This window comes from Balaenoptera ricei, chromosome 15 (genome assembly GCF_028023285.1).
Source record: "Balaenoptera ricei isolate mBalRic1 chromosome 15, mBalRic1.hap2, whole genome shotgun sequence".
Classification (NCBI taxonomy): Eukaryota; Metazoa; Chordata; class Mammalia; order Artiodactyla; family Balaenopteridae; genus Balaenoptera; species Balaenoptera ricei.
Window position 1 is genome coordinate 51,568,602 of NC_082653.1, and position 24,835 is coordinate 51,593,436.

General features: G+C 55.9%; 1 protein-coding gene across 6 annotated transcripts in view; it reads right to left on the reverse strand.

Moving 5' to 3' along the window:
• UNKL (unk like zinc finger) overlaps positions 1-24,835 on the reverse strand; it is a 45,224-nt gene that overhangs the window by 4,270 nt on the left and 16,119 nt on the right. For 5 of the 6 annotated variants that reach the window (XR_009497745.1, XM_059898565.1, XM_059898564.1 and 2 more), the window contains 7 exons: positions 23,651-23,768; positions 22,164-22,248; positions 21,534-21,619; positions 14,915-14,977; positions 8,678-8,855; positions 1,241-1,333; positions 194-421 (listed from right to left, as the gene is read on the reverse strand). Coding sequence is in view for 5 of the 6 variants with exons in the window: in XM_059898565.1 (XP_059754548.1) it covers positions 194-421; positions 1,241-1,333; positions 8,678-8,855; positions 14,915-14,977; positions 21,534-21,619; positions 22,164-22,248; positions 23,651-23,768 (851 nt within the window). In the remaining variant the exon portion in view is untranslated. The remainder of the gene's footprint in view (positions 1-193; positions 422-1,240; positions 1,334-8,677; positions 8,856-14,914; positions 14,978-21,533; positions 21,620-22,163; positions 22,249-23,650; positions 23,769-24,835) is intronic. The other variant, XM_059898566.1, reaches the window with a different exon arrangement.

Sequence of the window (24,835 nt, forward strand, 5' to 3'; positions counted from 1 at the left end):
GAGGCAGGTCTCGCCGTGGTGGTGTCACGAGAGCGGCTCGGGGTCCCAGGCACACTGACACCCCCACAGAGGTTCAGGTGCAAACCCCAGGCCCCCTGCCCAGGGCACCTTCCGCCGAGCAGCAGACACCGGGGACGGGATGCGCCGCGCTGTGGCCGCCTCCCGCACCTGGAGCCCCAAGAGCCCCACTCACCGAAGGAGTTGTAGGACGGGGCTGGGGGGCCCAGCGCTCGGGGCTCCGACTTGAGGGCTGGCGGCTGCTGGGGGGGCGTCATGGCTGAGGAGACGAGTGGCCCCGACAGGGACTGGGAGAAGGAGCCGAGTGGGGAGGCGGACAGGGACGATGAGGACTGCAGGGACGGGGAGCGGGGCAGGCAGCCTGGGATGGCCACGGGCGCCGAGCCCCCCAGCGACCGCTGACCTGCGTGGGGTGGAGGGGCCAGGTTAGCGAGGGGCGGAGCGAGATCCTCTGTCCCAGGAATCCCCCAGCACCGCTCCGAGCTGATGGAGCGGGTGGACACCGGGGGTGGGAGCGCTGGGGGGACCCCCACCCAGGGAGGTGTGGCTGCACCCCTCACTGCTCAGACACCCACTAGGCCCTGCCCGGCCGACCTGTCCATGGGCATGGTGGTCCCAGTACTTTTTGGGCCCCCCAGAAATGGTTTATTTTAATAATAGAAGAGGGATTTCCCTGGTGGTCCAGTGGTAAAGAATCTACCTTACAATGAAGGAGATGCGGTTGGATCCCTGGTCAGGGGACTAAGATCCCACATGCCTCAGGGCAACTAAGCCCTCGTGCCACAATTACTGAGCCCGAGCGCCTCAACTAGAGACCCTCCATGCCGCAAACTACAGAGCCCATGCACCACAACTAGAGAGAGAAAACCCACATGCCACAACTAGAGAGAAGCCTGTGCGCCACAATGAAATATCCCGCATGCCTCAACTAAGACCCGACACAGCCAAAAATAAATTAATTGAATAAATAATAAATAAATCTTTAAAAAAATAACAGAAGAAAAAAGATAAACTTTTAGGTCAAACAGAATGATTCAGTACCTAATGTTAACACATTTGTCTTCATGCCAATGCAGTGGTTAAACATCTGAGAAGGGACACGAAGGCCTGACCCCCACCTCTGCAGGGACCTCAGGGTGGGGGCGGCAGGGAGGGAGACAGGACCCCTCCCACCTTAGAGCCACAACAGAAGGCCCCGGAAAGCACCAGGTGCAGGCACTACCTGTGGGTCCGAGGTCACGGCTGTCGTGCTCCTCCAGGTCCTTATCTGGGGGCACGAGGCTGATGTCGCCGAGGTGAAGGTCTAAAGAGGATCCTGCAGAACAGAACCGGCGTCATCGCGGGGGAAAGCCAGGCTCTCGTGGCGGAGGGGACCAGTCTGGGCTTGGGGCCAATCTACTAGCCTCAGCAACACAGCCCTCATCTCACTGACTCAACTCCTAATCATTTGGTAAAACTGACCAAATAAACATGCTTGACTAGTAAAGAATATTCCAGGACAGCGATGTCCAGGGGAAAGCAGCTCACGGACGACTCAGGTGGCACCTGCGCTGACTTCCTCAGCCGGGTCACAGCAGAGACCCACATCCGTTCTCCCCTGGGGCACTGAGCTGGGTGTTCTGCTGTGGCCCTCGGTGCCCCCCAGGCCTGTCTGTTAAAGGGACAGGGGAATGGAACATGGCCCCATCGGCGCTGACCCCACCTGACACTCCCTCCTGGGGTCCTGTACCCTGGGGACCTGACAACAAGCAGGAAGCTGTCTTGGGGTGGCTGAGGTCAGGCCTGCCAACCCCCAAAGTTCCCACAGCCCCAGAGGGTCGACTCAGGGAAGGTGTGGCCTGGGAACCGAGGGGAGGGGCTGCAGGAGCTCCTGGGACACAGCGTGGGGCCAGAGAGACCTCCCCAGCACAAAGTCACAGGCAGGTCCGCAGCAAACCGTGGTGACATCGAAGGCACAGCACACAGGAGCTCTGCCACCTCAGAACCTTTCTCCCCAACCCGCCTCTGGGGTCTGCTCTCCCAAAGCACCCCTTCCAGGAGGCAGGCGGGCCTCTCCTGTGTGGCCCAGTCCCGTGCCCCCTGCTGGCCGCAGGGCCCCTCAGTGCCCCATGACGCCTGGTCAGATGCACCAAGTCCCATTTCAAGAGGCCACAAAGGCACTCAATGCCCCCAGCCCAGGGGTGGACCACGGGGACCCTCGTCAGAACTGCCTGCTCTGGGTCAGCCTCCCACCTCTGCCCCGCCCCCAGCTGCCTGGTGCCAAATGTCAGAGTCCCTGGACAGTGTCCAACCCAACGAGCAGCATCAAGTCAGACCCACCTCAGAGAGGAGGAAGCTCAGCTCTGACTACGCCCCCCCACCTCCTGGGGCTCAGCCAGACCCCCAGGAGCAAAGGAAGGAGGAGCCGGGAGGCTGGGGTGGCTGCATTTGATCCAAGAGTCAAGAGGGCAAGGTAGGGATTCCCTGGTGGCACAGTGGTTAAGAATCCGCCTGCCAATGCAGGGGACACGGGTTCAATCCCTGGTCCGGGAAGATCCCACATGCCGCAGAGCAACTAAGCCCATGCACCACAACTACTGAGCCTGTGCTCTAGAGCCCGCGAGCCACAACTACTGAAGCCCATGCGCCTAGAGCCCATGCTCTGCAACAAGAGAAGCCACCACAATGAGAAGCCCCTGCTTGCCACAACTAGAGAAAGCCCACGGCAGCAACGAAGACCCAATGCAGCCAAAAATAAATAAATAAACAAATAAATTTATTAAAAAAAAAAAAGAGGGCGAGGGGATGAGACCGTGCCTCTGGAACAGAGAGACCCACGCCCAGGGAGAGGGCTGCTGCCTTTCAAATGAAAGACCCTCTACCACACTCAGGGGGAAAAACGGGGCAGGAGACGTGTGACTTCTGAGGAGTCGGGAGCCAGACACATGCAGAGCAGACTTGGGGTCCAGTCCAATGGGCAGCCCCATCCCTTCCCTGCCTGGGCCCCATGGGGACCACTGAGCCAACCACGGGGAGGGCTGCCACCCGATGCCAGCGCTTAGCGGCCCACTGGGGTCCCAGTGCAGCTTCTGCCCCAGGGCGAGGCTACCATGCGCACCCGGGAAGGCGGACAAGGGGTCCCCGCGTCTGTTTCCTTCCCTGTTTCATCCCCGCCACCTGCACACATGACCTGGTCCTGGCCCCACTGGCAACGACAGCCAGGAGCACGGAATGGGGCACAGGCTCCCTCGGCCCAGAGGGATCCCCCGACTGTACCGCACTGCAGGAAGAACTATCTGAAGGGCTGGTGAACACATAGGGTGGCAACCGGGCCAGGGCCCCTGGATTTTCCACCTCTGCTCTGGAGTGTGAGGAGGCCAAGGGGGCTGAGCCTGTGACACCGGGCGCTGTGGACATCGATGCAGGCCCTGGGCTGGCAGCACCCCAAGCTCCTCAGTCCTGGGGGAGCGGCAGGAAGACATGAAGCGCTGCTCACAGCGCTGCCCCAACTGTGACAATAGCGCCTGCACAGCTGGACCAGCCCCGCCAACAGTTTCATGTGACGCACCCGATGACCACATCCAAGGATGGAGGTGACTGGAAGGTGGCCTGATGCAAGAGTGGTGACAGGAAGAAAAGACTGACAAGACTGCCTCAGGGAGACAGTGGGGCTGGGACCGTGGGGGCAGCACCCGCCTCTGGCCTGCACAGTCCCCCTTTCCTCCTGGGGCCTCCACTCCCCTCTGTGGGTGCCCCCTCCCGGCCCTGCTTCTCAACGCTTCTTTGCAGCAAGTGCCTCCTGCTCCCCAGGAAGCCTCCTCCTGACATCTAAAAGCACGCAGGGCCATTTGTGTCCAGGAGCCGCCAAAACCAAGCACCACACACCAGGCGGCCTCAAGCAACACAATTCCACTCATGCAAATCCACTCCGAGGCCAGAGGCTGAGGTCAAGGTGCACAGGGCTGGGCTCCCGCTGAGGCTCCAGGGACCCTCCCTCCTGCCTCTTCTGCTGGCAGTCCTTGGCGTTCCCTGGCTTGTGGACACACCAGCCCCACCTCTGCCTCTGTCCTCTCATGTGGTCTTCCCTCCCCTGTGTTTCTGTGTCCAAATTTCCTTCTTATAAGGACACCGGTCATATCAAATTAGGGCCCATCCTAATGGCCTCATTTTACCTTAATTACATCTGCAGAGACTTGTTTCTTTTTTTTTGGCAGCACCGCACAGCTTGCAGGATCTTAGTTCCCCAACCAGGGATTGAACCCAGGCCCGTGGCAGTGAAAGCGTGGAGTCCTAACCACTGGTCCACCAGGTAATTCCCTGCAAAGACTTGTTTCTAAATAAGGTCACATTCCCAGGTACAGGGACGGGGAGTTTAGGACAGAGGCATATCTTTTGGGGAGCACATAATTTAACTCACAACAATCGAGACCACCTGGAAACACCCCCCCACACACACACCGACCTGTCCTCTCCAGGCCGTGCTGTGGTGCTCGAACGGTGCCTCCCGCAGACCTAGGGGCCCAGACCTGTCAGGACCCTTCCACAGACAGACCTGTCTCCTGTTAATGTGAACTCCGCACAGGGGGTACAGCCTCTGGCTCCCACCTGCTCCCCAGGACATGACCACAGGCCCTGCAGCCCCTCACCCAAATCCGCCCCTAGTCGGGTGACCCCCTCCTTGTTGCTGTCCCCAGTTTCCAGCTCACTCTTTAAACTGTCGCCCCAGCCTTGCCTTCCAGCCCTGCACTGTGCACCCAAACCCCTCCGGTCAAAGGCGGCCCTGTCCCTCTTCCCTCCCCTGCCTGGGGCCACCTCCTGGCCCTCCCACCCTCCATGGGAGGCCGGCAGCCCCTCCTGTGCCTGGTCCACACCCGGACACAGGTGACTTCTGCAGTGCTCACCTGCAGACGCCCCAGCCGTCCCCCAGCACGGCCACACTGCCTCCTCCTAGCAGGAGTGGCCCCACTGCAGCATTGGCTCCTTATCAAACCGCACACAGGTGCCTCCTTTGAGCTGGTGCACCGGGGCCCACATACTGAGCAGAAGCCCAGCGGAGCCCTCAACTCCTCATCCCCTGACCCACACCAGTTAGGGCTCCCAGCTCTAGCCATCTCTGCAGGCTGCCCCCTCACCCCGACCTGCTCTGTCCCAGGAGTAACCTTTCTGTGATGCCAACCCTTTCATGTCCTGAGTCCTGCCTCCCAGAAAGGATGTACTACTCGGCGAGCCAGTCCACACTTCCCCAGCAGGACCCTTTCCCACCCTTCCCCTCCCCACCCCAGCAATGGCTCCTCCTTTGTCTTTAAGCCATGACACTGCTGTGGGATACAGCCTGCCACAGCTTCCATTAGCCCCACTAGTCCTGAGAAAACTCCTGCCTAGCCCCCAAAACCCTTCTCAGAATCACCCCTTCCTCCATCCCTGCATGTCACCTGGACTGTGCAGTCCAGCCCAGGCCTGGACCACTGCTGGCCGATGTGCAGACTCACCCACTGACAGCAAGCACCCTGACCCGCCCACTGCACGCCTGACCTGCCACCACCACCCATGCTCCCTGTGCTGGCCTGGCACATCTGCTCTGCCTGAGGTCCTGAGCTCCCGTCCTGGACATGCTGGTCAGGAGGACCTGACAATATGGACTTAGCCCTTCGCACCTGGAGTGGTGGGATCAGGTTAGGGGTGGTCTGCTTCAAAGCTGGCAGAGTTCCAAAAACATTTTTTGAATAACAAAGGCACATAAAATGAAGGAAGGGATGGACGGATGGATAGAAATAAACTGAGTACAGGAGCCTTTTCTCACCTTGAAGTGATTTATCTCATCCCACTCCCCCACCCCCACCCAATGACTCAGCATAAAGGGGCACCCCTGTTGCCCTGCCCTGCTCAGGTGCAGGCAGGGCACAACAGGGGCCAACTCTCACCTGACAAACCACAGCCTGTGTTGCGGAGGCGGGGGTTGGGGGGGTGGCGGCGGTCACTGGCGCTCCCAGGAGGTGTCCTGGCCCACTTTTTCACCAGCACTATGTCTCTTATCCTATTACACACCCCACTGTTCCCTGAGATCAGACCCAGGTCTTCTGAGACGTTCTCTTAAAGGAAGAACTAACTTAACACTCAAAATCTATGTGAACCCAGTTAGGTAAACTGTGCCATGTGACCCGGAGCCCGCCTTGCCAAACAAAGTACCAGTAACCGCCCAGATGTTAACGAGCAATTAGCTGAAAGCTGCTGAGTAATGGCCCTGGCAAAGCTCGGTTTCCGACGTGACACAGCACATTCAAGAGGTGCCCAGGTCCCCAGGACCATGGGACACACGGGAACAATGCACACAGTCAGTGCTCGAATTAGAGGCCAGAATGGGGAACCCCTGACGTGGGGGTGCTCCCCTGCACCCACGGGGAGGGGGCAGGATGCCCCCTGGCGGGCTGTCCTTCCCCTAACTAGAGGATGGAGAAGCACCTGGCAAACCCGCTCACTGCTGGTCTGAGTTTCCGACAGTGCAGGCGGCGATTCGATTCGCAACAGGACAAGGCAGGAACCCCGTCCTCATCGGGGAGTGAGAGACCCACCTCCGCTAGGCGATGCAGGCTTCCCTGGAGAAGCCCGCGGCTGGCACCCACGCAGGGAAGCAGCGGGCGCCTCTGCAGAGCAGGTTCCTAAAGGGGGGATGTTTGTATTCGCCTCATTCCGCAACCCCGAAGATCTTGGTACCAACCCCTGGCTGTCACACCTGGCCCGGGGCGCGGGTACCGCAGACCGGTAAGAGGCGCACCGGGAGGGGAGGGGAAAGATCGGGGGGAGGGGAGAAGGGGGAGACGCACCTCACATGGGAGCGGATTTGGCCCACCTGGAGGGACGGGAGTTGGCCCACCTGGGGAGAAGGGAAGGCGCACCTGGGGCGGAGGAAGGCGTACCTAGCAGAGAGAGTTGGCGCACCGCTCTGTCTGCAGCTCCGGGTAACGACGACCCGCACCCTGACGGCGCGGGACTGACGATGCTGACTCACCGTCCCAGCGTCCGGCGCCCCGCACTGCTGCGGCCGCCACCGCCGCCGATTCAAACACGGCCCGCGCCCCGCCCGGCCCGCGCCGGCCCCGCCCCTGGTGACGCAAATGTTAGATCGACCCGCCCCCGACTTGCCCCGCCCGGATGACGCAAGCCTCGGGATGCCCCCGCCCCCGACATACTCCGCCCCACACCGGTGACGCAAGCCTTAGGTTGCCCCGCCCCTGGCCCCGCCCCGTCGCACCTGGCTGGCGCTGTGCGGGCTGGTGAGAGTGTTCGGGCCCCGCGGCTCCCTGTCCTCGGATCCCCGCGTCTCCAAGGCCCGGTGTATGGGCCCCCGGCGGGGCACGCCACCTCCTCTTACCAGCACCTGCCCCTCCCGGCGCTGCGAGGCGGCGTGCCGGGACCCCGGACCCAGGTTGTGCGAAAACCATCGCGGGGCCGGGCTGCTTTGTTCAGGTTAAAGTGGGGTCTCCGCGGCAAGTCCCGAGCCCTGCCGCCGGCCGGTTGCTCCTACCCTGCCCACCTGCCGCGGCTCAGGCCGGACCCCACTCAGGTAAAACACGCTCAACCCAACGCCATGCGGGTCAGGATGAACAGGCCGTGACCCTGCCCTCGGAGGTCACTTAGAGTCAGCTGCCCACAGCCCTGAGGTCCCTCCACAGTCGATCTAGTCTTTCCACCCTTTGCCAGCCACCCGGCAATGAACTCCGGAGGTTCCCGCCTGTTCATATGAAGTGGAAGGCAAAAGAAAGGAACCTGCCCAGTGGCCCTGAAATGATTCCACTGAATCCATTAAACACAGAAAATCTGGAACCAGCACCTGTTTATTTCAGAGTTTACCCCTTCTATTCATGCAGTGCATTAGTAAGGATACAACCTGAATGAAACTACATGGAAAAACAATCCAGTCTACACCTGTTAGCCCCAAAGCAGGTGGGGTGTGCACTCTGGGTCCTGGGTCCCAACAGCAGAAAGGCCAGCTAGGGCCCTCCTCCTGGGGCCAGAGGGCAGTTCTGAGGATTCCGTTACTTCCCAAAACTGGCTAGTATTATTGGTGCAGCCAGGTGCACCCAGACGTGGCCTGAGAGGGCCAGGTGACCCGTATGGCCCTGGCAGGCACCGTCTCGCCTGCCAGCTCCACTCTTCCCTTAGCTTTCACGACAGCCCCAACCTGGGCTCTGTGCCTCCATCCAGCTGCCAGACAGGTCCCCCGGGTCCAATCACACCAGTCATCAGTCCACAAACCCTCAAGGACTCCCAGCGGCCAAGGACCCCTCTGCAGCCGGTAGCCATGCCCATGCCTTGTGACCTCATCCCCGCTCCTCACCCTTGTCACCGTCCCCCGTCTTCAGGTGCCCTCACCACCCCTCACAACCCCCATTTCTCTGAAGCCTCCTGTTCTTGGTGGTCTCAGGCTGGGTGGCACTGCCCGCCCTGCCTTGCCCTGTGGGGCCCGTCCAGCTGCCCCGCCTGAGGGCTCCTCATCCCCTCTGCAGCCCAAGGCCCCCAGCAAGGCAGGCATTTCCTAGACCACGGGCAACACAGCCGAAGTGGCAGGTGACCGAAAACGCTCTTCTACAAACTGAGCGTGAGCATACACCATGCATACTGGAAGGCGTCAAGGGAAGTGCAAAGAGGCGTCGGGGAGATGGGAGCAGAGCCCCGGACTTACCTGGGACCGCCTCGACGGCGCTGCCAGTGGGGTCAAGAGGGTGGGCACGAGCTGAGACAGTGGGCAGAGCAGTGGGCGAGGAGCCGCCTGAGCCAGTGCTGGATGCCAGGCTGGATGCGAGGCTGGAACTCACACTGGGAGCGAGGGGGTGACCCACTGCCAACACCGCCAGGTGGCCCTGTGCAAAGACATAACAAGATAAGCCAGCGCCCTGCTCGGGGACAGCAACGTGATGGCAGCACAGTGACAGAGAATGACAGAATCGAGACGGATGGGCTGGCCTACTTTTATCCCCTAAACAAAACAAAGAAAGTTGACTACTTTTCCAGAGATTCTAGAGGGGCTTTAAACATCTGGTTAGTTACAATAACTGTGACAGCAGAATCATGAGCTGTCGATCACCCAGGGATGGGAACAAATGTATCCAGGGCGTGTCCCATCTAATGATGATAATAAGAATCATGATAATAATGATTCAGAGAAGGACATTCACAAGCAGATGCGGCAGCCTAAAAACAACCCACCACAGACGTGAGCAGAAAGCCAGCACTGCTTCTGAAGACGTCGATAAAATAATCCTGTGAGGGGCTTCCCTGGTGGCGCAGTGGTTAAGAATCCGCCTGCCAACGCAGGGAACACAGGTTCGAGCCCTGGTCCGGGAAGATCCCAAATGCTGCGGAGCAACTAAGCCCGTGCGCCACAACTACTGAGCCTGAGCTCTAGAGCCCACGTGCCACAACTACTAAAGCTGCGTGCCTAGAGCCTGTGCTCCGCAACAAGAGAAGCCACTGCAATGAGAAGCCCATGCACCGCAACGAAGAGTAGCCCCCGCTCACCGCAACTAGAGAAAGCCCGCGTGCAGCAACGAAGACGCAAAGCAGCCAAAAATAAATAAATAAAATTTATTAAAAAAAAAATAATCCTATGACCTCGTTACCCAACAAAAGAAAAAGATTGGGGCAATTCACATTATCTTTACTTGATAGATTAAAAGAATTGGCACAATTTTGGATGAATAGCCAGTAACGTGGAGGGCACTGTGCACAGAAAAGGATGTGATAAAAATGAACCAGGACAGACCTACGAAGTCAGACCTCAGGGCTTTCCACATCGTACACAGTCATGTCTGGGTGCACACTCAGAGGTTGCTAGGAAATCAGGAGTCAGAAGCTATACTAAAATGAAATGGTATGTCGTCTGGGTTTTGCCTCAAAATAATATAGGAAAAGTTAACCGTGGCGGGGGGAGGGAAGGGGTGCTATAAGACCAAGTGCAGGAGGTGGGTTCCTAGTGAAATTCTCATAATAAAAAGGAAAGTCACTGAACAGTGTGTAAGAGACCAATCTGGCACAGAATAGCTTCTCCGAGCAAGTGTTCCCAGCCCTGAGGCCTCCTTCTTGGCGTTCACGGTCTACCCCCAGCAACTGGCTTTGCTCAAGAGAGGCCCCAGGTGACAACCCATTGCTCCATGACTGCAGAGACCCTGGGACTGATCGCCATTGTATGCTTGAGACTAAAACTTAAAAATAGTAACTCAAACTACAGAGGTCTGGAGAGCAACGCCCCCCAGCTCTCCCTGGGCTTCGGCTCAGAGGTGGGCCCACCTGCCCATCCACAACCCGGCTTTCCATCCCTCCAGCCATGGGAGGTGTGACCACAGGCCTTCCTCCTCTCTCCCGCTGCAGCCACTGCCCCGTCCCCGGGCGAGGTAGGAATGGCAGGAACCTACCCATGGCACTGCAGACACTCCATGTTAAACCCCACGCATGGAGCCTGGCTGGGAGCTGCCGTGACTTCACCCACCCAAAAAATTCATACTGCAGGAGCACGTGCCCCCTTGAAGACATCAGGTGACACTTTGTCCTGAAAATCGATGACAACATCCTGGTTGGTCCTTTCCCTGAGGCCACCCACGGTGGTTACAGATGTACCAGGATGGGTGGAGAGTGGGGTCTCTGTCACCAGGGGAGCCAGACATGACACAGCAAAATGGGGGGGCCATGCCCCTCCTTACGCCAGCTTTGTCTGCACGGTTTCTCTTTTTTCGTGGTAAAATACACATAACATAGCATTGACCATCTTACCACTGTTAAGCGTACAATCCAGCAGCATTAAATACATTGACAGCTGTGCAGCCATCACTACCATCATCTCCAGAACTTTCTCATCTTCCCAGACTGAAACTCTGTCCTATTAAACACTAACTCCCTACCCTCCCCGAGCCCCTGACACCCACCCTTCCACTCTCTGTCTCTATGAATTTGACAGCTGCAGGGACCTCATATAAGCGGGATCATACAGGATCCCACTGTATGGGGTGGGGGGCATCCCACTGTAGGGCCGCTCCTCGCAGCATGTAGAATCTTGGTTCCCCAACCAAGGATCGAACCCTCATTCCCTGCAGTGGAAGTGAGGAATCTTAACCACTGGACTGCCAGGGAAGTCCCAGGATTTGTCCTTCGTGTCTAGCTTATTTCACTGAGTATAATGTCTTTGCTGTGGACTGAATGTCTGTGTCCCCCCAAAATCCGAATGTTCAAGCCCTAACCTCCAATGTGACTGTATCTAGAGATCGGGCCTTTAAGGTGACAGGTTAAATGAGGTCATAAGAGGGGGTTCTGATCCGATAGGTCTGGTGTCCTTATAAGAGGAAGGGACTCCAGGGATGCACAGGCACAGAGGAAAGGATGTGCAGGCACACAGCAAGACGCCAGCCGTCTGCGCCACACCTGCCTACACTTTGATCTTGGATGTCCAGCCTCCAGAACTGTGAGAAAATAAATTTCCGGTATGTTAGCCAGCCAGTCTAGTGTTTTGTTATGGCAGCCTGAGCTAACACAGTCTTCAGGGTTGACCCATGTTGTAGCATGTGATGGGATTTCCTTCCTTTTTATGGCTGGATAATATTCCACTGTATGGATGGACCACATTATGCTCATCCATTCATCCGCCAATGGGCACTTGGGTTGCTCACAACTTCTGGCTTCATGAATAATGCTGCTGTGAAAATGGGTGTACAAATACCTCTTCGAGACACCGCTTGCAATTCATTTGGGTATATACCCAGAAATGGGATTGCTGGATCATAAGGTAATTCTATTTTTAATTTTTCAAGGAAACACCATACTGTTTTCCACAGCGGCTGCACCATTTTACATTCTTACCGGCAATGCAAAAAATCTTCAACTTCTCTACATCATTGCCAACACCTGTTATTCTGTTTTGCTTTTTTAATAGCAGCTGTCCCCTAATGGGCGTAAAGTGGTACCTCATGGTGGTTTTGGTTTGCATGTTCCTAAAGACCACTGGTATTGAGCATCTTTTCATGTGCTTGTGGGCTATTTGTGTATCTTCTTTGGAGAAATGTCTACTCAAGTCCTTTGCCCAGTTTTTAAAAAAATTTATTTATTTATTTTTGGCTGTGTTGGGTCTTCATTTCTGTGTGAGGGCTTTCTCTAGTTGTGGCAAGCGGGGGCCACTCTTCATCGCGGTGCGCGGGCCTCTCACTATCGTGGCCTCTCTTGTTGCGGAGCACAGGCTCCAGACGCGCAGGCTCAGTAGTTGTGGCTCACGGGCCCAGCTGCTCCACGGCATGTGGGATCTTCCCAGACCAGGGCTCGAACCCGTGTCCCCTGCATTAGCAGGCAGATTCTCAACCACTGCGCCACCAGGGAAGCCCCTTTGCCCATTTTTTAATCAGGTTGCTTGTTTTGTTGATGTTGAGTTGTAGGAGTTCTTTCTATGTTCTGAATATTAACCCCTTATCAGATAAATAATTTGCAGATATTTTTCCCATTCCATGAGCTGTCTTTTCACTCTGTTTGTTGATAGTGTCCTTTGATGCACGAAAGTTTTTAATTTCAATGAAGTCTCATTTATCTATTTTCTCTTCTGTTGCCTGTGCTTTTGGTGTCACATCCATGAAATTGTTGCCAATCCCAAAGTCAGGAAGCTTTCCCATCTGCCTGTTTTTGAGTAGCACAGACACACTCGTGTGCTAGGGGAAGCTTGGGGTGACCTGGGGACTCATCAGACTGACAACTTGGAAAGCCCGCCTGTTCGCTGAGAACTGAGTCCTCCAATTGCACTGCTCTCACGGGGTGACACCACTGGCTGCCTCTCAGGGTGGGACAGAGCGAGTCCTGGAGGGCTGGGGTCTGCGCACTGTGGACACTGTCTCCATGGTCTCGGAGCCTGGACTCTGCAGCGATGGGAGGCCACAGCACGGAGCTGCTTTCCTCGGCAGGAACCACCAAGTGCCGCCCGGCAAGCAGGGGGTGTCTAAGGAAGCGGCCCCCTGGGAAGGAAGACGGACACTGGGGAGTGGGCCGGGCTAACCAGCAAACTGAACCGCCTCAGTTTATCAAGGAAAACACCACACGCCCTGTGCTCCCCACTCTGACCCAATGATCGAAGCCCCAGAAACAAGAGCTGCTGCTGAGGCCCAGGGACATGGGGTCCTGCAGCCGCCTCAGAGGAGATGGGAGGTCCCAGGGACAGGTGGCCAGCATTCTCCTCCAGCCAGAACGGACAGCGCCCACATGCAGGGAAGGGGTCCCCGGAGCAGCAGCTGAGCACCGTTCACCCGAGAGAGCCACCAGGCTGGCCTCACAGCCACGGCGTCCACTGGGCATTCCAGCCAACCCTTCAAACACAGCGGGAACCTCGGGGGTCCCAGGGGAAATGCTGGGACCAGCTAACCTGGTCTAGGGGCCCTCTGGCTTTCCAACCGGGCCTGGCTTTGGGACAGGACAGAGGGGGTCTCTGGGTCCAGGTGAGTGCTGGCTGGTGGATGAACTTGGCCAGTCTACTCACAGCGCCCAAGGCAGAGGGCGGCTCGCACACTGGGAACCTCCCGGCCCTCTTGGGCTCCCCCGCCGTGAGCCCCACTCCTTTCCAGGCCCTTCCTCCTCAGCCCTGAGACTGCGGCCACGTACCCTGTTGGCTACACTACTGTTAACATTTCATGTTTCAGATTCTTAATGAACAACTTCTCGATTTCAATCTCTTTAAAAAAAAAAAATGACAAGATAACTGGGTTGTATTTTTACTTTCAACCACCCTGCTGATTTCAAAAACGTGCTTCAGAAGCTTCTAATGGAAAAAAAGTGCCTGAACATCTTGCTCTGAAAAATCCCCCAGGAAGTACCCTCAGGGCACTAAGAAAACCAGAAGAAAAGGAACTGTGAGGGCCTGTCCACTTGGGAATTTAAAATAAAGCTCAGAGCAGAGACAGGTGACAAGCGGCCAGAGTGAGTGCTCGCTGCGCACCCCGCCCAGCCCAGGCCTTCCAGAGCGTGTAAAGCTCCCGCTGTCTATTTACAGTGACAGGAAAACAAGCATCCTTGTGTCCAGAGAAAAAAACCTGTTTCTCCAACAACTTGGTTTACCAAGCGTACAGGAAGCTATGTCGCACAGAACAGAGAGAAAGGGCCTGACTCAGCAGAAGCCTGGGGGTGGGGGGTGGGGGGCACGGCGGGAAGCCCCCATGTAGCCTCCCTTGGAGGAGAAAGAATGCGTTGATCACTAGGTTCCTGATCACTAGTTCCCTCAGAGGTGAAAACAACTCCAGATTGTGACCCGAGAGAGGGAGACCAAGCCAGGCTCACCCTGGACGCTGCCGTGGGCTCAACTGTGCCCCCAGAACTCAGATGTTGGGGTCCTGACCCCCAGCACCTCTGAACGGGACCTGCTTAGAGTCAGGGTCTTTACCGAGGGAATCAAGTTAAGACGAGGTTGATAGGGTGGGTCCTGATCAATAGCACTGATATCCTGATGGAAAAGGGACCACTGGAGACAGACACAGACACAGAGAGAAGACGGCGCCTGCAGGCCGAGAACGGAGGTCCCCAGAAGGAACCAACCTTGCTGACGCCCTCGTCTCCAACTTCGGGCACTGGACGGAATCACTGCGTGTTGTTTAAGCCTCGGTCTGTGGAGCTTTGTCACGGCTGCCCCGGGGACACTCACACAGAAGGGCCACGAAGGGCACCTCTTATTTCCCCGTGGGGAAAACTTTAAGAGGTTTTGGTTCTGTTGTTTCCAAGGTACGGCACACTTTTTAAAACATTAAAACAAAGGACATACGGAACAGATGACTTTAAGAAGAATATAAGAATGTAGCTGTTTTACAAATGGATGTTAACCAGGTCACGGCGTGAGTCAGGGGTAAGTGACGGGCTACACAGGCAGCGGTCTAGTCACAAAGAGAACGTGAAATCTCGCCTCGGGTAGTACCTGCTTACTGTCCTGCTCGCTGGCCTTCTGGCTGCCTTCAGCAGGTGAATCTCTCCGCTTTGCCTGCAACAGAAAAAGCACTGGCTGTTGGAAGAAAAAGCAGCTGATTAAAAACACACAGAGACCTAAGCTTTGCTCGGAAGGCAGAAAAGGCTGAGGACTGGGACTTCCCTGGTGGTGCAGTGGTTAAGAATCCGCCTGCCAATGCAGGGGACACAGGTTCGAGCCCTGGTCCAGGAATATCCCACATGCCGCGGAGCAACTAAGCCTGTGCGCCACAAATACTAAGCCTGCACTCTTGAAGCCTGCAAGCCACAACTACTGAAGCCTGCGCGCCTAGAGCCTGTGCTCCTCAACAAGAAAAGCCACCATAGTGAGAAGCCCGCGCACCGCAACAAAGACCCAACACAGCCAAAAATAAATAAACAAACAAACAAATAAATAAAAGGGGGGGGGGAAGAAAAGGCCGAGGACTGAAGTCCATGAAACAGAAAGGCTTTCAAATCTGCTGCCTCTGCATCAGTTTTCTTGGATTCCAGTTCCTACACCTGATGTGGATCTCTGCGCTCCTGGCTGGTCCGTGTGAAGGCAGGTGAGAGCTCCCTGAACCCACAACGGCGAACCCCAAACAGAGCCTCGCAGGCAGGGCTGCATCTCCAGAGCCGGGAAAGTCGTGGAAAGTCCAACACCTGAGGCAGATGATTTCCTGGAAGGCTATTCTCTGCCCTCCCCCTTTCTGCCTGGAGACAGCCTATAAATTTCCCTTCATAAAGGCGATCCCTTCCCTCCCAAGAGGAAGGGAACAGCTTAACCACCTGAGAACGCTAATCACCCAAAGGACTGCAGGAGGCTGAGCCTCACAACAAACTAAAATAACCCGCATCTTCCCTTATTTCCCCCATATCTTTACCTTCCCAAATTTAGTTCCCTGTAAGCAGAAACCCCTTTTGTCTTGTCACTTCTCCACAATTTATCGCTCTTTGTTAAAAGGGTAGTTAAGCCCCCAGGTCTAGCCTCCAAATGCATAAGTAATAAGCATTTTCTCCAGTTAATTTGCCTTTGGTCAGTTTAATTTGCGGGACCCCAGACACTAAACCTAATGGATAGAGGGAACAGTTTATTTCCTCTCCCTCGCATGTAAAAATCCTGACTCCCATGAGCCACCTTCTGGGGAAACTGCACGAGGATGGCTTTGCCTGCAGAGCTCAGAGCCTGTACTCTCAGGTCAAACATAAGCATGAAAACTGCACCAAGGGACTTCCCTGGTGGTGCAGTGGTTAAGAATCTGCCTGCCAATGCAGGGGACATAGGTTCAATCCATGGTCCAGGAAGATCCCATATGCCACAGAGCAACTAAGCCCATGTGCCATGACTACTGAGCCTGCACTCAGAGCCCGCGAGCCACAACTACTGAGCCCACCCACCACAACCACTGAAGCCCACGCACCCTAGAGCCCATGTGATGCAACTACTGAAGCCCATGCTCTCTAGGGCCTGCATGCCACAACTACCGAAGCCCATGTGCCTAGAGCCCGTGCTCCACAAGAGAAGCCACCGCAATGAGAAGCCCACGCACCACAATGAAAAGTAGCCCCCGCTCGCCACAACTAGAGAAAGCCCACGCGCAGCAACAAGGACCCAACACAGCCAAAATAAAAACAAAAACAAAAAACAAAACAAGAAAACTGCACCAAAACGTTCTTTAGATCTGAGTATTATTCTGGTTTTTGTGCCTAATCTTATGATAAGTGAACATGAACTTGTGGCGGTGGCTCAGGTCATCCCTTCCTTGTCTGATTTCTGGATTTGTAGAAGGACCCAGAAGACTCACAGAAGGCAGAGAAGAAGCCATGTCCACACAGGCCCTGACTGGGGCCCCTTCCTCCTGCCTGATGCCCAACGCCCAGCTCAACTCTGAGCCCGTCCTGGTTTCTCTGGTTTCCTTGCATTCCTTTCACCCAGAAGTGACCGCCCCCACCCCAATTTGGTTGTTGGCCTCCGAAGGCCCTGACCAGGGACCTGAGACCCTCGCTCTAAGGAGAAGCTACATTGTGAAGAAACCACGTTGTCCTGAAACAGCTCTGCTTGCCTTCAGGATAAAGTCCCAGAGCTCCTGCGTGGGGCCTTGTCCCCGTCCAGGGTCCCTCCTGACTCTTTCCTGTGCCTGCACCTGTGCTGGGCGGGCAGGGGAGCTCATGCTCTGTAACGTCAGCAACCCACCATCACACAGGAGCTTTCAGGTGCGCTGAGCAGGCACCTAGCTGTGCGTGAATGTTCTGGAATGGGGCAAGAGGGAGGCCGGTGAGAGCAGCTTGCCCGGACAGAGCACAGAGTTCTTTCACTTAAGTTCAGTTCTGCTGTCAAAGGTGACTGAGATTCAGGAAAATAGGGAAGGGAAGCTGTCCTCTATTCCTCACCCCCACTTTAAACGAAAACGGTTCGTTTGGGACAGCAAGACCCATGCTGAGGTCCGAGCTTCTCCAAACACCCCAATCGATGTATTCCCTTAGGGTCACGACCAAACCACATGCCCCTGAACCCATGCCCAGAGGCGGCCCGAGCTGACCCCAGCGCCTCAGATCCCACATGATTCTTGGATGCTCAAAATCTATTTGAGTGAGGCTTCCCTGGTGGCGCAGTGGTTGAGAGTCTGCCTTCCAATGCAGGGGACACGGGTTCGAGCCCTGGTCTGGGAAGATCCCACATGCCGCAGAGCAACTAGGCCCATGAGCCACAGTTGCTGAGCCTGTGCGTCTGGAGCCTGTGCTCCGCAACAAGAGAGGCTGCGATAGTGAGAGGCCCGCGCACCGCGATGAAGAGTGGCCCCCACTTGCCGCAACTAGAGAAAGCCCTCGCACAGAAACGAAGACCCAACACAGCCATAAATAAATAAAAGCCATTTGTTTTAAAAAAAAAAAATCTATTTGAGCATGTGCTGAAAATGTCAGGCAGAAGGGCGAGCCAGTTCCCAGTTCCAATGTCGTGATCCTCCAGGGGAAGACTGGATGTTTCACACTGAAACACTTTGCTTGAATCTTTTTAAGGGAAACTTTGTAATAGGGAAGAACAAATCTGACTCCATATTGGACTGTTTCTTTTGCTTTAACCTTTGTATTCTATTGCTTTTGCTACAAGTTAATCACTAAAAGAATGTTGCCTATAGCCTGAAATACACAGGATAGCCCATTCTCAAAGTTCTGACCTTTAAAGGTTTATCACTTTTCCATTCATACAGAGATAAAAAGTTGCAAAACAGAGCATAACATTTATCTTGTTGGAGGTTTATAGGAATGTGACCAGACCTATGTGGACAGCTTTGAGAACAAAGGATTCCAAGAAGTTTGCAACAACTAACCATACCCCCTCCCCTTTTAGTACAAAACAAGCCTGAATTCTAACTGGGTTCTTTGGGACACTAGTCCACTGTCCTCCCGGTCTGCTGGCTTTCTGGATAAAGTTGCTATTCCTTGCCCCAACAACTCATCTTTCGACTTATTGGCCTGTCATGCGGCGAGCAGTACAACGGACTCAGTAACTTCTTGGAGGATTTTAACTTCTCCCTCAATTTCCAGTCCTGGCCTTAGGCCCACCTGAGTGAGTTCTGTGTCACATAAGGACGAGCAGAGGTGGTGGCCACACGAGGCGCTGCTGTTCATTCTGAAACGGTTACACTGACACACTCGCGCCCCACCTCAGGGTAACTGAGGACCTGTGAGGTGGGCGAATCGAGGTGCACCCTGCCTAAAGCAGCTGTGGGGCTGGGAGCCTGACCCGGGGAGCAGGGTGGGCATCACCCAGGAGAGCAGCCCAGCTCCCTGCCTCACCAAAGGAACTCAGCTGAGTCTGAAGCCAGACATGAGAGGCAGCACGCAGAAAGGTTGTGCTAAAGTCACGGCTGGTGAAGAGGAAAAACTCCTCTGTGACACTCGCTACCCGGAGGCAGCGCAGACCCCACAGGCTGAGGGCTGTTCCACGAGACACGCCTGCACCTCAGACGCCAATCCAAGTCCCAAGTTGTCACCTGTGCACCTGACCGACCAGCTGTAAACCAGGGTTTCCATGACCCCCTCCTTGGGTTCCATCTACAATGGAACCCAAGCCATTGTACTATAGCTCACAGAACTCCAGGAAACACGTACAAGGGCTCGCAGAACTCAAGGAAACACATAACTATGTTTACTGGCTCATTATGTAATAGAGGATGTGATAAAGGACACAAATGCACAGCCAGGTGAAGAGGCACTCCGGGCAAGGTCCAGAGGGGTCCCAAGTGCAGGAGCTTCTATCCCCGTGGAGCTGGGGTGTGCCACCCTCCCGCACATGGATGTGTTCCCCAACCTGGATGCTCTCCAAACCTCATACTTTAGAGATTTTTATGGAGGCTCATCACGTAGGCACGATCCATTATTGACTCAATCTCCAGCCCCTTCCCCCTACCCAGAGGATGGGGGTAGGGCTGAAAGTTCCAGGCTTCTAATCACACCTGGTCTTTCTTGTGACCAGCCCCATCCAGGAGCCCACCAAGAGTCACCTCACTGGGACAAAAGAATTATGAGGGTCTTGGAGTCCTGTGTGAGGAACCGGGGGAAGAAGAGACCAATATACATATTTTCTATTATTTCACTATGTGCTTCTGTTGAGAGATGCCAGCAGGTCACGTGATGTGGCCAGTTCTCAACACAGTGAGGAGAGGGTGCCGGCAGCGAGAGCTGACCCACAGCTACGTGGGCCCCACAGCCGGGAGCGAGCAGTGGGGAAGCCGCTTCCCTCTCCCCAGTGGTAGAGGAGGGATTCAAACCCAAGACAGACTCCTCAAACCCAGGACCACATCTACAGGTGATGAGACTCCAGGCATCTCTCCCCCACCAGGGTGAAGTATGCGTGGTGAGGTTCATGGTTTGTCTGTTCACCCAGACTCTCTCTACACTGAAAAGGAAGCAGCGGGAACACCCACTGTGCACAAGGCTGGATTCGGGACTTGTGACAATCCTCACAAACAAATATACTCAGGATGGAGGGGGCAACCAGGAGAGAATGAGAACCTTGCCCCCCCCGCCCCAAGCACAATGCCCCCCCCTGCACAATCTTCCCGTTCAGACCTGGCAGGGCTGCCGGGCCCTCCCTGCGGGGCTGCTGCAACGGGGGACCTAAGAGAGACAAAACCAGGGCTCCCGCTCAGCCAAAGTCGCCCAACACACAGCTGGAGCCCAACACCATGCAGGAAGATGGTGTTGCCAGGCCAGCCCTGAGGCCGTCCATGTCCTGGGCCCGAAAGTCAGAGCCAGCCCTGAACGGGATGCTTCATTACTTTTTTTAGTTTTTTTAAAAATTGCGACGAAATTCACACAACATAAGAGTAATTTTTTTAAACTGAAGGATTCAGTGGCATTTGGCACATTTACGATGTTGTGCGATCCCCACCTCTATCCAGTTCCACGACATTTCCATCCGCAGAGGAACCCTCCCCGCTGAGCTCTCACTGCCACCCCTCCCCCAGCCCTGGAACCCACTATGTGTTCTAGCACGGTGACTTTTAAGTTGCAAAATAATTAACAGAAGACAAAGGATGCCCTGAGAGTCTGTCTGCAGGGGTGGGCGCACTGTTCTGGCACCGCCCAGCAGCCGGAGGCGCCTCCTGCAGGGTCCCAGCTTCCCTGTCCAAACACCCTAGTTGTTGCTTCCTCAGGTACAAGCCACACCAAGGATCCATCCACCCTGGCCCTCAGTGGGAGCCAAGCCAGTGGCCCTCTGACCACCACCTGAAACCACGACTGTCACACCCCCTGGGAGCCACCAAGGTGAGGAGGGGACTAGCTTCTGTCTCTGCCAAGCGTCGGCTCTGCTACTGGAAGAGAGTGGTGGTCCCGAACGCTCCTCCGTGCTGAAGGAGCAGTGATGAACTGTGTGCCTGGCAGGGCTCCTCTAAGCAAACCCCACCTCAGCTGTCCTCACCTTGCCTGTCCTTCTCTTTTTTCAGAAAAGCAACAAGTGGAAAGAAAGACAGGGCGGGGAAACACCTGAGTTTTTTCCAGTTTCCTTCCTAGAACCAATCCCAGGCGGCCACCTCCTCAATGACACCAACACGGCAGATAAAACCATGTGCGAGGAAGAGGATCATCCTCAGAGACGTAAGGCAGAGCCAAGGAGCCCACAACCATGCCCACGACCATGCCAGAGCAATGGACGGGACGCAGGATGGAGCCCCCCATTGTCCCCTCCACCTGCATGGGCACAAGGGTCCTAACCCACCAGGCCCCCCATCTCTCACTGCCCAAATCTCACTGAGACGCCTGGGTCTGCCCTCGCACCTCGTTGGGGACCCGCCTCTCCTGCCCTTCAGGGGTCCCCCTGGACTCAGGGCCCCTCTTCACATTCAGCCAGAGACCGTGCCTCGCACATGGCCAATATGTGCGTGTCTGGCAAAAGGCAAGGTTGGGCAAGTACACCCGGGCCAGGACTCAGCCAGGACTCTTCTAGACTCTTCTATAAGGAGCCGCCAACCCTGCAGGCAGGCTGCCTCCAACCATCTCACCCAGAGAGCACATCCATCTGTGTACCTAACACTGGATTCAAACCAAATAGCAGAGCGGGCACCCTCCTCGGGACGCCGTCCACTTACGTGTCCGGGCTGCCCGCTTGGGGCCGCGGGGCCGCTGGCGGAGGTGAGGTCTCGGCAGCCCCAGTCACTGGCCATTCCAAGACTCTCTGCCAAGAAAGGGGGTGGCGGGCTTTGAGTGGCTGCTGGCTGAGACTTTGGTTAAAGAGACCCCACAGATCAGGGAGGGCAAGCGTGTGCTAGTCTCTAACGGGTCGGCCAGAGCCGCTGTGAGCCGAGCTGACCGCATGGGACCCTGGCGTCTTCCAGAGCAAATCATGAACGACTCCAACAGCAGAAAGTAATGGAAAATTTCAACAGGAAAAGCCACCCTCCCCATTAAAATAAAAAACAGTAAAATCAGAATTTGCAACTATGCTCATAAGAACAGGAAACCCAAATCAAAAAGCTTTAAGAGGAAGCTCTCAGGAACACTGGAGGAAGGGCCGTGTCTGTGCATTTCCCGTCACGGTTTCTGCCTTTGGGGACTTTTTATGGGCTCACCTGGCCATCAAAATTACTACACTCACGGCCCTGGGGTGCCCAGAGGCAGGGCCATGCTGAGCCCCATGAAGCCCAGAGCCCCGCCGACCCTCCCAGCCGCCCCCGACCGAGGCTGAGCCCTGCCTGCTCCGGGTGCACCAAGGTACTCACTCTCCACGTGTGCAAAAGCACAGAAGGGGCCCCGAGGGCAGTGCCCGGTCTGTCGCATGTCGTTGCACTTGGTAGACTTGTAGATCTAGGAAATGAAAATAAAACAGCAAATAGAGAGGCTGGACTGGAAACCTGTTTCTGTGGGAGGCCCAGAGCTGGCTGGGTCTGGCCTCCTCCTTCCAGCTGGAGGCCCAGAGCTGGTAATCACAAGGGGGTATCCTGAAAAAGAGGGATGTGGACACCGCACTCCCCGTCCCCACTCCTCCCAGCAGTCCCGGGACGCCCTGTCTGCGCAGGGCCAGTCAGCCTGGGAAACCGTGTGGGCCTGAGGCTGCTCCTGCAGCGCCTGTCCTTGAAATCACATATCAGGTCAGTTTGTCCACTTGGCATTTCCTGAAAGATGCACCTGGTTCAGTGCCTGGTATACAGCAGGTGCGCAAGAAATGCCTGTTAAGTGACCACATGCGTCCACTCCATGGCCAGACCCAAGGCTGCTTCACTAGGGTGTGGCCCCGCAGCACAGCCTGCCCAGGAGGGACAGCGGCCTCTAGGCCCCAGACACCCTCATGGGCGCTGCCACCCGCCCCCTTCCCTGCCCGAAACGCTGCTCATTCCCCGTGGCTCTTTGACCATCCCCTGAGCACCTGCACTGAAATTTTAAGGGTCACCAACAAAAGCAATTTCAAAAGGTCTCCAATTCAGAACTACAAATATCAGGAGTCTAAGTGTTGTTTTATGCACGCTTTGAAGCACTGAATCTCTAGACAGAAGAAACTTTTAAGAAACAAAACACCACAGCCTTTCAGACCAGGAGCCCACCCCTCCCTGGAGCCCAGGTGCCCCAGTGGGCACAGCTGGGCGCTCCTTCACCGCAGAGCCTGCTCCCAGCCTGGCCCTGACCCTCCTGGTCCCAGTGCTCTGATGCTCTCCCGTTGGCTCAGGGGCCTTGTGTGCTTGTTCGTTTTTAATACAAATCCGAGTGTGCAGCAAAGGGTTAACTCCATGGCTTCCCTGTCCACACCCACATGCCCCAAAGGAAGGACTGGCTTTGACGGGCTCAGCTCAGGGAGGTGACGTTTGAGCCCCTGGAATGTCCTGCCTGGTCGGGTCTCTGTTTACCTGGGGCCCTGGGCCATGCCACATAGTGACTTAAGGTGGGCCTGGGCCACCCAGCATTGGCTCAGCCTCTGCAGGGGCCAGAGACTGAGGTCAGCCACGTCTGCTGACCGACCCCCAGTAAAAACCCTAGATGCCAAGGCTTGGGTGACTTCCCAGCTGGCAGCACTGTGAGTATGGCCACAAATACGGCCACACATGGTGGCTAGGAGGACACACCGTCCACAGTGCGTGCCTGGTCTCCCCAGGACCCGCCCCTGTGGCCTTGATCCTTTGCTGATTTTAATCGCATTCTTTCCGTGTAAAGAACCATAGGTGTTGAGCCCTGCGAGTCCTTTGAGCCTGTCCCTGGACCGGGGATGCTCCCGTACCTCGGGGTGGAACTGCTGCTCTGTGCGCGAGTGGCAGTACTGACAGCTGTCCCCGCTCTCGCACCTGGAGGGCTCGCCCCACTCGTCACCGTGCTTCACGCTGGGGCAGGGGGTGGACCTGGGGGACAAGGAGGAGTCAGCAGAGGATGGATGTCCTCCCCACGTGCCCTGGGGCATCAGGCTGTCCGCACAGTGCTGAGAACACGTGCACCACCAGGGGACATGGGTGCCAGCCCCGGAAGCACTGGCCCTTTCCTCACCAGGACAGGCAAAAAAAAAAGCAGGGCGGGGATTTCCCTGGCCGTCCAGTGGTTAGGACTCTGCGCTTCCACTGCAGGGGGAGTGGGTTCGATCCCTGGTCAGGGAACTAAGATCCCACATGCTGCAGAGCGCGGCCAAAAAAAAGCAGTGCAGGTGCCTGGTGGAACCCAGAAAGCATTCGGGAGCCCGTTTTCATTTTCCACAAAATGTGAAGTGATTCTGAGTCAGAGCCACTGATGCCACTGTGACAAGCACCTCGGAGACGCAGCCAGGCCTCCTGCAGCAGGAGAAGACCAGGCCCAGCCCCCGCCCAGCCCACAAGGGGACCACACTCTGTCTCCCCGTGAGACTGTTTCAAAATTGAACCTGAGACTTTGGTCCTACAATATGAAAACCCTAACCAATACCCTCTAATCTTCAGGTACTTCCTGGCAGCTTTATTGTATTGGATTTATTTTAAAAATTATCATCTGTGGGAAATAAAGCTTTTATTTTTTACGATTTTCTATCCCTTTGATACGCAGTAAATTCACTTCATCTTCTCAAGATGACATCGGGTGACTAAAAGCCAAAGGTTCTCTGTCCCTCAACTCAAACTACTCAGAACAGTGACTGTCATAAAAACAACTTTCTCTATCTGAAAGTGAGGGCTCTCAGGCAGGTGAGGTGGCATCAAATTATTAGAGAGAGGCTCTTTGCTCCAAGAACAAGCTCTACACAGAGCTCGGGACCCAAGGGAGGAGCGAGGTGAGGGCCAAGGTGCCCAGGCACCCCTGGGGTTCCGTGTCCCCAGTCCCCCACCCCGCCAAGTGCCGGGTCCATCCAGCAAGTTGGCAAACCCGAGGCTAAGCTGGGCACCAAGGTGAGGGCAGCTGGAGTGAGGAGGAGACGGCCTAGGAAGAGACCAGGACTGCCAGGTGCATG